Raw genomic sequence first — 16,730 nt, forward strand, 5'->3', positions numbered from 1 at the left:
TTTTCCAACACTTTTGATTAATTGTGTTGTTTAGTAAAGATGACGTAGAAGTCACCCGAGTCTCTGATCTCTGTACTGGAGCTGGTATAACTTCATGTACAAAGCACATTCAGCTTGTCTGTATGGTATATCACCATTCTCATGTGGAAAGTAAATAGCAGTATAAATCAGGATGGGTAGTAACTGTGTATATATATATATATACTCAATTAAATAATATAATTACAAAGTTATGACATTTATCAGCACAATTTCAACAGTACATGACAAGTCTGTTGTTCCCTGCAACAATATCAGTAGCTGGCCTCAAATATAGGATGAAGCAAAAAGCGTTACAACACATATGTTGGTACCACTTTATATAATATTTCTTATGATCTTCAAAAATGAAATACGTTTGTATTCAACGTGTGCCTTGTACAAACTTGTGTGTTTGTATTCAGTGTGGGACTGTCAACGGACCAACAAAAAAGTGGGCGGGGTCAAACGTCGAGCCCGGCCCCGAACTGCACACTGCAGTCAGGGATACTTGGCGCAGACTAACATTCCAATTCAACGGGTCAGCACCTGACGTCATTCTCTTGGTAACAACGGGTGTTGTGGTTGCCGAGTTGTTTAATAGTGCAATCACAAAGTTTCATTGCAAATATGCCAAAAAAGAATGGAAAGAAAAGCGGAGATAAATCAACCAAAAAAGAGATCATTGGATTTGGAGACAAAACGTGTTTTGACGACGCATTGTCTGAAGGTGGAAAAGATTTCTACCGGTCGCAGATACGAGATTTGGAGGAACAATTGGAAAAGTGAGAGTTTTCATTGGGTGGTCCGCACAGATAATTTCTATTCATATTTAGGCTAATCTCTGATCCTCTGAATAAGAAATAATGTTGCGAGTCAACACGCACTGACACCATCAGATTATTGTTGGAACAATATAACCACATAATGACAAAATAGAACCCATTGCCGTTATGAAAACTGCGGTGCATGTGCGTAAAATTGGCAATCAAACACGAATCAGTTAGGACTAATGCAAATCATAAAAATATGTGTTATTTATAAAATACTGCACATTAACGGTTAAAACAAAATACACCATAATAATATGAAACTAAATCATGAATATGAAACTAAATATTCCAATCAAGTTTCCATGACTGAATCCCACCATCATCCTATTTTCTCACCTCATATTTGCAGATATCAGCACAAATGTGATGAGTTGGAGGTGCAACAGAAGGACTTCTCCTCTCAGTATTTCACCGTTGAGAAGGAGAAGAAAGACATTGTGCTCTACCTGAAGCGCTCGCTGGCCCAGAAGGAGGATGAGCTCACAGACTTGTTGGAGAGACTGGTGGGACTGCAGCAGGCCAAGGATGCTGAGAAGGACTCCTTTGAGCTGCAGCTCAGTCAACTTCGCCAAGAGTTCCAGGAGAACAAGGACAAGCTCACCTCAGAGAACATGGTCCTTGGTAAGATACTAAGAACCTTGACACCATAACATTCCATCCACATGATCCACCACCAGACTTTTATTTAAAACCAGCTCTAAAATGTCTGATCAAACTTTGATCATTTACAGTTGAAGTTGGACGTTTACATACACCTTAGCCAAATACATTTAAACTCAGTTTTTCACAATTCCTGACATTTAATCTTAGTAAAAAATCCCTGTCCTAGGTAAATGAGGATCACCACTTTATTTTAAGAATGTGAAATGTCAGAATAATAGTAGAGAGAATGATTTATTTCATATTTAATTTCTTTCATCACATTCCCACATTCCAAGTTTACATACACTCAATTAGTATTTGGTAGCATTGCCTTTAAATTGTTTAACTTGGGTCAAACGTTTCGGGTATCCTTCCACAAGCTTCCCACAATAAGTTGGGTGAATTTTGGCCCATTCCTCCTGACAGAGCTGGTGTAACAGAATCAGGTTTGTAGGCCTCCTTGCTCACACACACTTTTTCAGTTCTGCCCACACATTTTCTATAAGATTGAGGTCAGGGCTTTGTGATGGCCACTCCAATACCTTGACTTTGTTGTCCTTAAGCCATTTTTCCACAACTTTGGAAGTATGCTTGGGGTCATTGTCCATTTGGAAGACCCATTTGCGACCAAGCTTTAACTTCCTGACTAATGTCTTGAGATGTTGCTTCAATATATCCACATAATTTTCCTTTCCTCATGATGCCATCTATTTTGTGAAGTGCACCAGTCTCTCCTGCAGCAAAGCACCCCCACAATATGATGCTGCCACCCCCGTGCTTCACGGTTGGGATGTTCTTCTTCGGTTTGCAAGCATCCCCCTTTTTCCTCCAAACATAACGATGGTCATTATGGCCAAACAGTTCTATTTTTGTTTCATTAGACCAGAGGACATTTCTCCAAAAAGTACAATCTTTGTCCCCATGTGCAGTTACAAACTGTAGTCTGGCTTTTTTATGGCGGTTTTGGAGCAGTGGCTTCTTCCTTGCTGAGCGGTTTTTCAGGCTATGTCGATATAGGATTCATTTTATTGTGGATATAGACACTTTTGTACCTGTTTCCTCCATCATCTTCACATGGTCCTTTGCTGCTGTTCTGGGATGGATTTGCACCAAAGTACGTTCATCTCTAGGAGACAGAACGTGTCTTCTTCCTGAGCGGTATGATGGCTGCGTGGTCCCATGGTGTTTATACTTGCGTACTATTGTTTGTACAGATGAACGGGGTACCTTCAGGTGTTTGGAAATTGCTCCCAAGGATGAACCAGACTTGTGGAGGTCTACCATTTTTTTTGTTGATTTTCCCATGATGTCAAGCAAAGAGGCAATGAGTTTGAAGGTAGGCCTTGAAATACATCCACAGGTACACCTCCAATTGACTCAAATTATGTCAATTAGCCTATCATACGTTTCTAAAGCCGTGACATCATTTTCTGGAAATTTCCAAGCTATTCAAAGACACAGTCAACTTAGTGTATTGAAACTTCTGACCCACCCGAATTGTGATACATTGAATTATAAGTGAAATAATCTGTCCGTAAACAATTGTTGGAAAAATTACATGTGTGATGCACAAAGTAGATGTCCTAACCGACTTGCCAAAACTATAGTTTGTGGAGTGGATTGAAAAACAAGTTTTAATGACTCCAATCTAAGTGTATGTAAACTTCCGACTTCAACTGTAATTGTATTACTCCTATCTCCATCCCCATGCAGCGGGTAAGCTAGCAGCTCTCGAGGAGTTCCGTGTGCAAAAGGAGGAGCTGATGGCCCACTTGGAAGGCCTGGAGGAGCAGCTTGGGAAGCAGAGACAGGAGCACCACACAGTCATCTACAGCCTGGAGAGGAAGGCTGTGCTGGACAATGACAGGTCAATGCCATTATGTTAAGAAACCATTTGTACACTGTATGATCTGGTCATGAGCTCCTGCTCATGCTGTCCTCCCTCCCTGCCCCCTCTAGACTAAAGAAGGAGATGCAGCAGCACGTGGCGGCGGTGGCAGCCGAGTTTCGGCGCGTGTCGGACAGGAAGATGCCAGAGACGACCATGAGGGCCATCCACGAGAATGTGTCTGTGACGGCCCAGCTTAGTCAGCTGTCAGACAAGAGCAAGCAGCTGCTGGAGGAGAACGAGGATCTGAGGGATAAAGAGAAGCATATCCGCAGAGAGATGGAGGTCCTGGAGCCCTTGTTCAACAAGATGACCCGTAAGAGCCTCAGCAACCAGAAGGTACTGTGGAGGGATAAGGGGTGAGAGCGATGATTGTCATGATTGTCAGCTTGCATGATTTTGGTGTATCAACACCTCCACATGATAATGACAGGACCTGTCTGAAGCCTGATTTGATTGCTGACAGGTTACCCTGCTCTTCCTCTCTGCTCCTCTTCTCTTTTCATCAGGTGATCCATCAGCTCACAGAGAAGTGTAAGCAGATGCAGGCTGAGCTGGAGGAGTATGCTAGGGCTCAAGAGGAGCATCAACAACTGCAGAAGGATCATGTTGTACTGCTGGCAGAGATGCATGCCCTAAGGTCTGATGTTTCCATTCAGAATTCAAAAATTCTCCAGAGTTCCTGTTTTGTACATCAGGGGTCCACAATTCTGGTCCTGGTAAACCGCAGTGTCTGCTGGTTTTGTTCCTTGTCATTCAGTGACTGTTCTCTGAGCAGTCAGTGTAATTTACTGATCAATGCCTTGGAGAAACCAAAACCAGCAGGACTGCGGCCCTGTACATGATTTAATTAGTATTTTGCCTGGCTAACTGACATTAATGTGTAACAATGATACAGTATTTCTTATTCATGTCAGACAAAGAAATAATAATTCATTCAGCCTGTGACTGTGACATTTGAATGTCAGGTGCTCCCCTAGTCAGTTTATTGTTACACGAAGGCCTCAAATGCCAGCGACGAGTGAGAGATATGTTCAATTAACAGTCAAACTAATTCTCACAAAATCTATTGAATTTCAATGGAACTGCATGCATGGAACTTCCTGAAAAGTATGATTTCTGTCTTTTGTTTTTAACCCAATTGATATTGAAGAACTGAATTAGTAATTAACCCCAACCTTCTGGTTTGTTCCTACAGGCAGGTGCAGGCCTCTCTGTCGGAGGAGACAGGGAGGAACTGTGCCGAGGCAAACAGGCTGGGGAGAGCGCTGGAGGAGGAGAGGGACGTGAGAGGACAACTGGAGACCATCCTACAGGCGGCTGCATTCGCCCTGAAACAGGCCCTCATGGTAAAGAAGTGCTAGGAATCAAAATCATAGCAGTGTAAACCAAAGGCGGTCGGTGCCGTTTAACACGAGCCTCCTATGTTTTGTATTTAAGTCAATGTACCCAGAGGAGGACTGAAACTAGGTGTTCTCCGGCTACACCATGGTGCTGTCCTACAGAGTGCTGCTGAGGCTACTATAGACCTTCATTGCAAAACAGTGTGTTTTAATCAATTATTTGGTGTCATGTGTGATAAGATGGCGGCAGAGAACAAGGCTGACGTTTTACGTATTCCTAACCAGTTGTGTTTTTTTGTTTGTTTCTTAGCGTTGTTTAACTAATTTGTACATAATGTTGCTGCTACCATCTCTTATGACCGAAAATAACTTCTGGACATCAGAACTGTGATTACTCACCACGGACTGGCAGAATCCTTTAATTAATTTAACAAGTCCGAGGAGCCCGACGTGAATGATATACTGCTTTCCCGGGAACAGGCCCAGATCCCCGTCATTTGCGTGAAGAGAAGGCGGAGAAAAAGGGGCCAGAGGCCAGGCTGCCTTCTGAAAAGTGGTAGGCGATCGAATAAACCCCCACTTCCTTCCATTCTGCTAGCAAATGTGCAATCTTTGGAAAATAAAATGTGATGACCTACGCAGAAGATTAAACTATCAATGGGACATTCAAAACTGTAATATCTTATGCTTCACGGAGTCGTGGCTGAACAACGACATTATCAACATACAGCTGGCTGGTTATATGCTGTATCGGCAGGACAGAACAGCGGCGTCTGGTAATACAAGGGGCATCGGACTATGTATTTTTTGTAAATAACAGCTGGTGTACGATATCTAAGGAAGTGTTGAAGTTTTGCTCACCTGAGGTAGAGTATCTCATGATAAGCTGTAGACCACACTATCTAACTAGAGAGTTTTCATTTGTATTTTTGTAGCTGTCTACATACCACCACAGACTGATGCTAGCACTAAGACCGCACTGAATGAGCTGTATTCCGCCAAGCAAACAGGAAAACGCTCACCCAGAGGCGGCACACCTAGTAGCCGGGGGCTTTAATGCAGGGAAACTTAAATATGTTTTACCAAATTTCTATCAGCATGTTAAATGGGCAACCAGATGAAAACAACTTTGGACCACCTTTACTCCACACAGAGAGATGCATACAAAGCTCTCCCTCACCCTCCATTTGGTTTATCTGACCGTAATTCTATCCTCCTGATTCTTGCTTACAAGCAAAAATTTAAGTAGGATGCACCAGTGACTCAATCAATAAAAAAGTGGTCAGATGAAGCAGATTAAAGCTACAGGACTGTTTTGCTAGGATAGACTGGAATATGTTCCGGGATTCCTCCAATGGCATTGAGGAGTACACCACATCAGTCATTTGCTTCATCAATAAGTGCATCGATGACGTCGTCCCCACAGTGACCATACCCCCAACCAGAAGCCATGGATTACAGGCAACATCCGCACTGAGCTAAAGGCTAGAGCTGCCGCTTTCAAGGAGCGGGACTCTAACCCGGATGCTGATAAGAAATCCCGCTATGCCCTCTAACGAACCATCAAACAAGCAAAGTGTCAATACAGGACTAAGATCAAATCGTACTACACTGGCTCTGACGCTTGTTGGATGTGTCAGGGCTTGCAAACTATTACAGACTACAAAGGGAAGCACAGCTGAGAGCTGCCCAGTGACACCAGCCTACCAGATGAGCTAAACTACTTCTATGCTCGATTCGAGGCAAATAACACTGAAACGTGCATGAGAGCACCAGCTGTTCCAGAAGACTGTGTGATCACGCCCCCCCCCGCCCCATCCGATGTAAACCTTTAAACAGGTCAACATTCACAAGGCCGCAGGGCTAGACGGATTACCAGGACGTGTACTGTGCGAGCATGCGCTGACCAACTGGCTAGTGTCTTCACTGACAATTTCAACCTCTCCCTGTCCGGGTCTGTAATACCAACATGTTTTAAGCAGACCAGCATAGTCCCTGTGCCCAAGAACACTACGGTAACCTGCTAAATGACTACCGATCCGTAGCACTCAAGTCTGTAGCCATGAAGTCCTTTGAAAGGCTGGTCATTGCTCACATCAACACCATTATCCCAGAAACTGTAGACCCACTCTAATTTTTATACCACCCTGACAGGTCCACAGATTATGCAATCTCTATTTCACTCCACACTGCCCTTTCCCATCTGGACAAAAGGAACATCTATGTGAGAATGCTATTCATTGACTGCAGCTCAGCGTTCAATACCATAGTGCCCTCAAAGCTAATCAATAAGCTAAGGACCCTGGGACTAAACACCTCCCTCTGCAACTCGATCCAGGTGGTAAGGGTAGGTAACAACACATCCGCTACATTGATCCTCAACACAGGGGCCCCTCAGGGGTACGTGCTCAGTCCCTTGCTGTACTCCCTGTTCACTCATGACTGCACTGCCAGGCACGACTCCAACACCATCATTAAGTTTGCCGATGACACAACAGTGGTAGGCCTGATCAATGACGAGAAAGCCTATAGGGAGGAGGTCAGGACAACAACCTTTCCCTCAACATGATCAAGACAAAGGAGATGATTGTGGACTACAGGAAAAAGAGCACACCCCCATTCTCATCGACGGGGCTGTAGTGGAGCAGGTTGAGAGCTTGAAGGTCCTTGGTGTCCACATCACCAACAAACTAACAAGGTCCAAGCACACCAAGACAGTCATAAGGAGGGCATGACAAAACCTATTCCCCCTCAGGAGACTGAAACGATTTGGCATGGGTCCTCAGATCCTCAAAAGGTTTTACAGCTGCACCATCAAGAACATCCTGACTAGCTGCATCACTGCCTGGCATAGAAACTGCTCGGCCTCCGACCGCAAGGCACGACAGAGGATAGTGCGTACGGCCCAGTACATCACCGGGGCCAAGCTTCCTGCCATCCAGGACCTCTATACCAGGTGGTGTCAGAGGAAGGCCCTAACAATTGTCAGACTCCAGCCACCCTAGTCATAGACTGTTCTCTCTGCTACTGCATAGCAAGCGGTACCGGAGCGCCAAGTCTAGGTCCAAGAGGCTTCTGGGTAGCCATTTGATTAGATGTTCATCTGATCAAATGGCTACCCAGACTATTTGCATTGCCCCCCTTTTACACCGCTGATACTCTCTGTTGTTATCATCTATGCATAATCCATTTAATAAATCTACCTACATGTACATATTACCTCAACTAACCGGTGACCCCGCACATTGACTCTGTACCGGTACCCCCCTCTGTATATAGTCTCGCTATTGTTATTTTACTGCTGCTCTTTAATTACTTGTTACTTTTATTTCTTATTCTTATTCATATTTTTTTTAAACTGTATTGTTGGTTAGGGGCTTGTAAGTAAGCATTTCCCTGTAAGGTCTACACCTGTTGTATTTGGCGCATGGGACTAATACGATTTGATCTAAAAAGGACTTAACTTGTTTTTTCAATTGAGATTTTTTCTAAAATTCACTGAGGATGGTTCTCCCCTTCCTCCACTGGTGTAAACATTGCATGTGTGTAGATAGTCTTCTATGTATTATAAACTGTTTCCTGAAGCAATTATTGTGTCATTACATTGTAGCTATGAGTCAGAATTTTGTTACTTTAGTTATAAACACGTGTGTAAAATGTTTCCACATTGAGATGAGTAGTTAACACTTGTGGTTAGATTTACCTCGCATTTGCTCACCAGTTGGAAATGTCACATTGCGATTAGTAGCACTAACGTAACTCCTTCGCCTATCCTAACAGGAGGTGCCTAAAGAGGAGGACTCTGAGGTGAAGACTCTGGTCCGGAGGAACCAAATGATGCAGAAGCTGTTGGCTGTGTTGGACAGTGCTGCTCTGTTGGGGAAAGGGCCTGCCATGAAGGACTTCATCCCAGAGGGAGACTCCCTCCACGTGCTCAAGACCGGTCCTGGCCCAGGAAGGTACTGGAGGCTGCCTACATACTGCCTTCCTCTCATCTAATGCTAGTGTAGCAGATGTGAGCTAGTGCACTAGTAACCATTGTGCAGGTTTACTCTGTACATTAGCACAGTCTTGGAGAAAGCTGTCAATACAGAACTACAGCAACATAATTATTCCATAACAATTACTGTTTATTTTTTTATGTTGCAAGAGTTAGTACATTGTTGCCATATGGTATGATTATCAAGAAGCTCAAGATTCACTACATGGTCAACATCATCCAACATCTCATTCCAAAATAATGGGCATTAATATGGAGTTGGTCCCCACTTTGCTACTACAACAGCCTCCACTCTTCTGGGAAGGCTTTCCACTAGATGTTGGAACATTGCTGCGGGGACTTGCTTCCATTCAGCCACAATAACATTAGTGAGGTCGGGCACAGATGTTAGGCTCGCAGTCGGCACTCCAATTCATCCCTAAGGTGTTCGATTCGATGGGGTTGAGGTCAGGGCTCTGTGCAGGCCAGTCAAGTTTTTGCACACCGATCTCGACAAACCGTTTCTGTATGGAGCCCGCTTGTCCACGGGGCATTGTCATGCTGAAACACGAAAGGGCCTTCCTCAAACTATTGCCACAAAGCACAGAATAGTCTACAATGTCATTGTATGATGGCGTTAAGATTTCCCTTCACTGGAACTAAAGGTCCCAAACCATGAAAAACAACCCCATACCCATATTCCTCCTCCCCCAAACTTTACATTTGGCATTATGCATTCGGGTAGGTAGTGTTCTCCTGGCATCTGCCAAACCCAGATTCGTCCATCGGTCTGCCAGATGGTGAAGCGCGATTCATCACTCCAGAGAATGCGTTTCCACTGCTTCAGAGTCCATTGTCGGCGTGCTTTACACCACTCCAGCCGACGTTTGTCATTGCACATGGTGATCGTAGGCTTGTGTCCAGCTGCTCGACTATGGAAACCCATTTCATGAAGCTCCCGACGAACAGTTCTTGTGCTGGCGTTGCTTCCAGAGGCAGTTTGGAACTCGGTAGTGAGTGTTGCAACCGAGTACAGACAATTTTAAGCGGTCCGCGCTTCAGCACTCAGCAGTCCTGTTCTGTGTGTTGTGCCTAGACATTTCCACTTCACAATAACAGCAGTTAGTGTTGACCAGGGCAGCTCTAGCAGGGCAGAAATTTGTTGAACTGACTTGTTGGAAAGGTGGCATCCTATGACGGTACCACATTGAAAGTCACTGAGCTCTTCAGTAAGGCCATGCAACTGCCAATGTTTGTCTATGGAGATTGCATGGCATGTGCTTGATTTTATACACCTGTCAGTAATGGTTGTGGCTAAAATAGCCAAATCCACCAATTTTGAAAAAGTGTCCACATACTTTTGTATATATAGTGCATTTCTCTAGCTCACTATGTTTCTTAAATGACATGCATACTTGTCTCCTACACCCTCCTCCAGATCATCAGGGCTTCTTGGTCCTCTTCTCAAGGACACCACCCAGCTGTCTCACTTCAAGACAGGAGACCTGGGCCTCGTACCGCGACGGACACACAACTACAACAACATCCTGTCCAAGATGGGACCCCTCTCCAAGAGCACCCGCCTTCAATTGCACAGGTGATTGAGCTGCATTTTATGCTTGCCAAAAATACTCTTAGATTAGGAAATGCAATGTCATCAGTGTATATATTAATATAGATTGTAACTTAGTTACAGTAGATCATGTTTTTATTGTGGGGAATGTTTTTATTTAATTCAATGGTCAGAGGGATGTTTTATGTTAAGTGGATTTTTTAAATGTAAACCGATTTGTGTCAATGTATTGGTGACCGTAGCGCCTCTGTTTGTCAGGAAAGTCTCACCACCCCAGAAGAGGACCAGCCCATCCAAACCCTCTGGTCCAGAGAGCCTGGCTCCTCCACTCAGGGACCCTCCCAGAGGGAGCCTGCTTTCCCCCCACAGGCCCTCTCCAACCAGGGGCAGCGCCACTGAATCCATCCTCAGATAGGCAGGACTGGGACTGGGATTTAAACCCCTTTTAATGGGACATTTCAACAAAAAATAAATGTTGCTACATGGTTATGCTCACTTTTTGGAATGACATGACTAATTCTGTTTATTTTCCAGCCACTAGGTGGCAGGAGCAACTCTTAGAATATGTTGTACTGAAGCAGACAAAGACCAGACACTATAATTTTATCTCTAGAAATCTAATAAAGGCTCTGTTATTTTGTGTTATGATTTAGGTCAAATTTATTTGGAGACTAAAACCAAACAATAAACATTAGAAATGTATACTCAAAATAATAAAGGTGATACTGTAACAAAGCCAATTGTCCATCTACTAAATCCAGTATGTAGTTCATGAAGTAATAAACAGAGGAAAATACTTTTAAAATGCTGATCTTTATAAGGCTGATTTTACAAGGTTCAATGGTTGTTATGAGGACAGAATGTGGGCTGTTGTACTGTACATCTTTTACATTAAGTGAAGTCTGGTGTTTGACATTGTCAAAGTCTCTATAATGCAAATAAACACAAAGTCAATGAGGACATCTGGTTTATCAAATTAAAATGGGCCCATCACTGCATTACCATCTGCCTTTTGAGATGTAAGCTTGTTAATTTATTAGGGTTACATTTTCACTTGTTCAGACGAATAAAAGCTGTCATTGCACACCATGTACACTATACCTATCAAATCATTTTTAGACCTTCACAAGTTCCAAGGGTGTTAGAAACATATGATCATAGAGAGGATATTCCCCATAGAATATATATTTTAATAATGAGACAATGGCAATCTCACAGACCTTTATTGTAGAGCTGACATGACGTCCTGATTTTATGCATTGACGTATTGATTAAATCCTGATCTTCTTGTTATCTAAACTCTTTGTCTTTGTATCCCTTTCTGATGGAGGCAACTTCTTTTTTGAAGTGACTCTATGGGACCCCAGGCACAATGGTGCTTGTGTTTCAACAGCAGCAATGTTTACATCTTTGTCATATGAAAGCTCTGTGACTAGATGCATGTGAATACGGGAATGTGGATGGGGACATTTCTTAGATATCTTTTTGTGTGCTCATTGCAAACATTTTGGGACTACTACCCTGTAAATGTTCAGCTGTATCGTATCTCTTTTTCATAATTCAACGTGCTTTGATGATGTCTTTACCTGTCAAAGCTAGTTAAAAATATCTCTCCCTAAATTAATCAGTGTCTCATTTGTAGGGACATATAATTTGATGGGTCATGAGAAGACATTACAGGCAGTAGCTCTTTTTAATTGGTGTGATTTATCACCTTCCTCTGCAGTAATTCCCAGGTGAACATACCTGTCTTCTCAGCCCTGATAAAATGATTTATTTCTTGGGCCAGTGAGGTTTTGAGAATGTAGATCTTTCCTTGCTGGATCTACACAATGTTTTGTCCCAGGCCGGGCTATTAAAATGGTTCCTTCCTCATTTTGCTGCTTGGAACCACCTAGGTGCAGCTAGAGCTTAAAGGAAAACAAAAGGTTTGTATGAGCTGACCAATGTCCTCTTTTATTTCCCTTCAACAGCAGACAGATGGACCTCTCAGTTCCTTTTCAAAGGCAGTCCGGCTGCATCTGAAATGGCATCCTATTCCCTATGTAGTGCGCCACTTTTGTGCACATAGGGAATAGGTTGTGGGCCTTGGTCAAATGTAGTGCATTAAAAAAGGTAACAGGGTTCCATTTCAGACTCAGAGCTATCAGAAGCTGTTTTTAAAACAGATTGGTAAGCTACCCACCGTTAGTCTGGCTGACACCAAACTCGAAGTCTTCCTGATTACAGTCTGGAAAGGCTCCTTTATGTTGTAGGCACAATGCATTGATAATGAAGAGAGCTGTGTTTTTTCTGATTGAGTGAGAAAGACAGGAGAACCAAACACCCACATGGACAGCCACACAGCCCCTGAGTGCCGCCCCCTTCCAAAACAACTGTTGAATTTTCAAATCTAAACAATGAGATGTCTCAACCCCAGGAAAAAAAACTGAGAGAACCAATCAAAGCTCAAGACAATTTCTGTGTGAATATTGCACCATCAATGCTCTCCTGTCCATACCAGTGTTTAACAGCACTCCCTTGCTGTGTACCATGTGAGTCGCATCAGCCAGGCTAACCCAGTGTAGGATGCACTCAGAAAAAGGCTTACAAACGGGTTCTTCGACTGTTCCCAATAGGAGGACCCTTTGGGTTTCATGTAGAACCCGCTGTAGAAAGGGTTCTACATGAAACCCAAAAGGGTTCATCAAAGGGTTATCCCATGGGGACAGCCGAAGAACCTTTTTAGGTTCTAGATAGCACCTTTTTTTCTTAGTATGGGCATCTATACTAGATGCATGAGTGGCAACTGAACTGCAGTCTACTGAGACTGAGGCATTGGCATAGCAATCAAGTACATGGTTATTTTTATACAGTGCTCTCCTGCCATGCTTCAATTATGTATGTGTTCAGTATCGATGATACTTCAATTATGTATGTGTTCAGTATCGATGATACTTCAATGATGCATGAGTTCAGTACAGGTTTTGATTGAATGGATCAGGGATCTCTCATAGTCTTCACTCCTCATTCATACATTTTTCAATGGCTAGTGTGTTAGGTCAGTGCAAGGTGTTTGTAGCATCAGGGTTGTGAGTTCAAAGCTCTCATTGGCCACTTATGCTGAATATATGTGTCACTGTCAGTGTTGACAGTACTGTAATTTGCTTTGGATAAAAGTGTCCATAATGATATTATTATCATATTATTGTCAGCTGAACAGCAGTAAGGTGTGTTAGCCATCCATCCTCTTTCTCTCCCTATAGCTGCAGTCATTTCCTCTTGACCTTGAATGCCCATGAATCAGCAGAGTCGTTGTGAACATGCAGCAGCCCATCAATTATTTATACCCAGATCTAATTCAGGACTTCATGTGGTTTTCCTTTGCTTTGGGGCCAGGATCCATCTCTCTTGGGGTTGAGTAAAGTAAAAAGAAACACATCTGTATGACTGCTCCAGCTTGCTTCAGAGTAAACATGGAGGAAAAAGGGATTTTTATGGAGGAATGTATTTTATTAGATTTGTTTTTTTATCTCCAATTCACATAAAAATCTGTTTTAAATACTCAAGTTAATTTGAAACACTGAGATGACCTCAATATACTGGGAACAGTGATATCATTCACATCCCCTCCCTTCCACATCAACATGCTTCCTCCTTCTGTATCACATATTACAGCTCTTAATGTTACATGTAATGTGTTCACTGGCCTGGTAGCACCCCCCTCTCCCAATGCAGTTGACGCCCTGTCACCACTCCAGTAGCAATCCCCTGTTGATTTAGCAGACTGCTCTGCTTTGTTCCCTCTCTCTGTCCTGATCCCCTGATAGGAACTCACAGCAGAGGTGAAGGCCAAGCTGCTGTGTAGGTATCTGGGAAGGAAAGACCAGGAGAAATTATACAGTGGGTTGGATTGAAAAATGAATAAATAGGGTGAAGGTGACACTGACAAAGAGAGAATGAGTGAAATGTTTGTGTCAGAGAGAAAAAACAGAATGGGGGTAGAGAGAGGGAGAGATGGAGAGGAAGAGAGCGAGGCAGCAAGAAAGAGAGGCAGCGAGAGAGAAAGGAAGAGAGAGAGAGAGAGAGAGAGGGATAAAGCTAGGCTAATCTCTAACATCTGGATGGGCTGTTCAGTGTTGTTGTTATTAGTTGTGTCACAGAGTTTCTAAAACCAGAGGCGCAACATCGCGAGACATCCGGGATCGCTTGCGAAGCAGACCAAACAGCAGGCCGGGGTTTGGGGTTTGAGAAGTCAATGAGGGAAGTGACGTCTAGTTCAACGTCTAGTTTTGATTTACATTTGGTTGAGTTGTCAACTAATGTGAATTCAATGTTAAATCAACAAAAGGTTTATGGATGACGTTTTTAAAATCCAATCAGTTTTCCACGTAGATTCAATGAAATGAAGTGGAAACAATGTTGATTCATCCAGTTTTTGCAGTGATTTTTCTCAAAATCTAAAAGCACAACCAAGATTCAAACCAATGTCTTAAGTATAGAGTAAAAATAACTTGATGCTGGATAATGAACAATGCCGAAATAGCCAAAACAAACTTCCAGAAGTAATCAAGGCACTCGCATGTACTGAATATTCTTCTTTCTTCAGTTTTAAAGCTAATTTTCTTGCAATTCTATACATTTTGCAATGTCTAATGTGTATTCATGTGATATTTGAGTGACTTAAACATGGGTCTATGGGCTAAAAAACCTACCTAAAAAATGCTAGCTGACGAGCTAGTTGATCTGGACATTTCTGACAAGTTATGAATAGCTCTCTAAGGTGTGGAATGATTGACATGAAAAGACGAAAACTGATGATGCACTACCCAATATCGAAATTCCACTTTGTGCATTCTACTCTTACAACTTTCAAGAGTAAGTTGAAAGCCGTTATGAGTTCCCCCCTGCCGACCCGAACACCCCCTAGCCCAGGCGACTGCCGACTGACTGTTCTACAAATCACCTTGCATCATAAATAACTCCTCAATAATATTTGTAAATCAGTCAATTTACCCATGATACATCACCCTTTTGATGATCTCGAACAAATTAACTACATACAGACAATAATTTTAAGAGCTTGGAGATACTGCTGCTATTGACTTCAACAGAAATCTTGACAGCTACAATAAAGCCAGACAGTATCAGCCAGGTGTGTCTGCAGAAACACTCGGTGCTGGTGTGTGAAATCACACACTACAGGATAAGATGAAACACATTGCACTTCTATATACTCTCTTTTTCACCTCATTTTGTAAGTGTTGAAAATAGCTGTTCCTTGTCTACTATCCTACAGAACACCCAGATGGTCGTATACGGTTCCTATAATTGCAGTGTTTAGCATTGAAAGATTCAATCATAGGAGTTATTATTTTTCGGACATCGTTGTATACACACCGCATTCCATAACCTGTAGATATGAAGGTGTGATGTGACTTGATTAATACCAGAGACACAACTACCTGTGTATCTAAGCACTGCAGTGTGTCCTGTCTACACGCATTGTCAAACCCCTGCATGTTTGCTGATCTTGTTCTGCAGTGCAATGGCTGTCTCACCTTGAGGTACACCTGCTGCTGTCTGACGCAGGTTGAGAACACGTCATACTCCCTCCAGCTGAGCCTTCTGCTGATGGAGCTGAACCACAAGCAATCTCACTGCACTGAAACAAGACCGTTCTATAGCACAGTACAGTACTATCGTATGAAACAAGATACTATTATAATATGACAATTGAAAACCATAACGTCTAGCACAGTGAATCAAACAGTCATGGGCATTCAGTGTATGAATGATCCGACACTGGAGATCAAGCAAAGAGCAAACTATTGATCTTGATGATATTGCAGACTAAGAGTCAACATCACCAATGCCTGTGTGTGTGTCTGTGTGTTTGGAGGTGATGCACACAGGGCTTAAATTATCAGCTGTCAGAGTGAGGCCAATAACTCATTCTCATAATCAGAGTGTATGTGAAAGGAGTGTGCAAGAGACTCTCAGCTGAAACTATATACTAATGGATGTTATTTAACAAACTGTATAATTATGCATGTAACATGTCTATTATATCCACAGCTGACATTTTCCTACCATTGAGGTTTGACATTATGTCCTGGTCTTATTGTGCAGGGGTGGATGTAATTATTGTGCTGATTGACTTTGTATTTAAGTAACTGGTTAATTCCATGCCGTTTCTGTAGGCCTAGCCTATGTTTTATTGACTTGTTCAAGGTTGTGAATAATTCCCACTGTGAAATGTTGGGACAAAAAGCAAGCACCCACTACTTATTTTCAGTCATATTCATTCTCACACAATCATATAGGCCTAGTCCAATTCTTCAAGGCATAATTTGCTTACCAAATGCAGTCATATGTCTTGCGTTTTAGCGCTGAACAACCATAACGCGCGTGCGCAACCATTCCGCTCTTCGTTGCTGCCACGGTCAGTGAGCGCGCCTGACACGGTTGTGAC

General features: G+C 42.9%; 1 protein-coding gene and 1 long non-coding RNA gene across 3 annotated transcripts; one reads left to right on the forward strand and one right to left on the reverse strand.

Moving 5' to 3' along the window:
- Nucleotides 1–541: 541 nt before the first annotated feature.
- Nucleotides 542–11,365, forward strand: cfap157 (cilia and flagella associated protein 157). 2 transcript variants are annotated; one of them, XM_024399996.2, is made up of 9 exons: nucleotides 542–803; nucleotides 1,201–1,472; nucleotides 3,207–3,360; nucleotides 3,453–3,720; nucleotides 3,891–4,021; nucleotides 4,580–4,730; nucleotides 8,505–8,683; nucleotides 10,142–10,300; nucleotides 10,540–11,365. In XM_024399996.2, exons 1-9 carry the CDS (start codon nucleotides 649–651, stop codon nucleotides 10,673–10,675), a joined length of 1,605 nt encoding a protein of 534 aa, XP_024255764.1. In that variant the 5' UTR covers nucleotides 542–648; the 3' UTR covers nucleotides 10,676–11,365. The 2 variants fall into 2 exon arrangements, with proteins under 2 accessions (XP_024255764.1, XP_024255762.1); XM_024399994.2 differs by having other exon boundaries at nucleotides 543–803; nucleotides 10,535–11,365.
- Nucleotides 11,366–13,995: 2,630 nt separating this feature from the next.
- Nucleotides 13,996–16,705, reverse strand: LOC112232812. Its single transcript, XR_002950698.1, has 3 exons — nucleotides 16,617–16,705; nucleotides 15,817–15,895; nucleotides 13,996–14,127 (listed from the first exon to the last, which is right to left on the reverse strand). It is a non-coding gene; the product is annotated as an uncharacterized LOC112232812 (long non-coding RNA).
- Between the last annotated feature and the right edge of the window lie 25 nt (nucleotides 16,706–16,730).

The sequence above is a fragment of the Oncorhynchus tshawytscha genome, linkage group LG04 (assembly GCF_018296145.1).
Source record: "Oncorhynchus tshawytscha isolate Ot180627B linkage group LG04, Otsh_v2.0, whole genome shotgun sequence".
Taxonomy (NCBI): domain Eukaryota; kingdom Metazoa; phylum Chordata; class Actinopteri; order Salmoniformes; family Salmonidae; genus Oncorhynchus; species Oncorhynchus tshawytscha.

Coding starts and splice junctions, on each gene's coding strand:
- cfap157 (XM_024399994.2), top strand. CDS start 649: ATGCCAAAAAAGAATGGAAAGAAAAGCGGAGATAAATCAACCAAAAAA. Junction 4,731..8,504: donor CCCTGAAACAGGCCCTCATG/GTAAAGAAGTGC, acceptor CTATCCTAACAG/GAGGTGCCTAAAGAGGAGGA. Junction 8,684..10,141: donor ACCGGTCCTGGCCCAGGAAG/GTACTGGAGGCT, acceptor ACCCTCCTCCAG/ATCATCAGGGCTTCTTGGTC.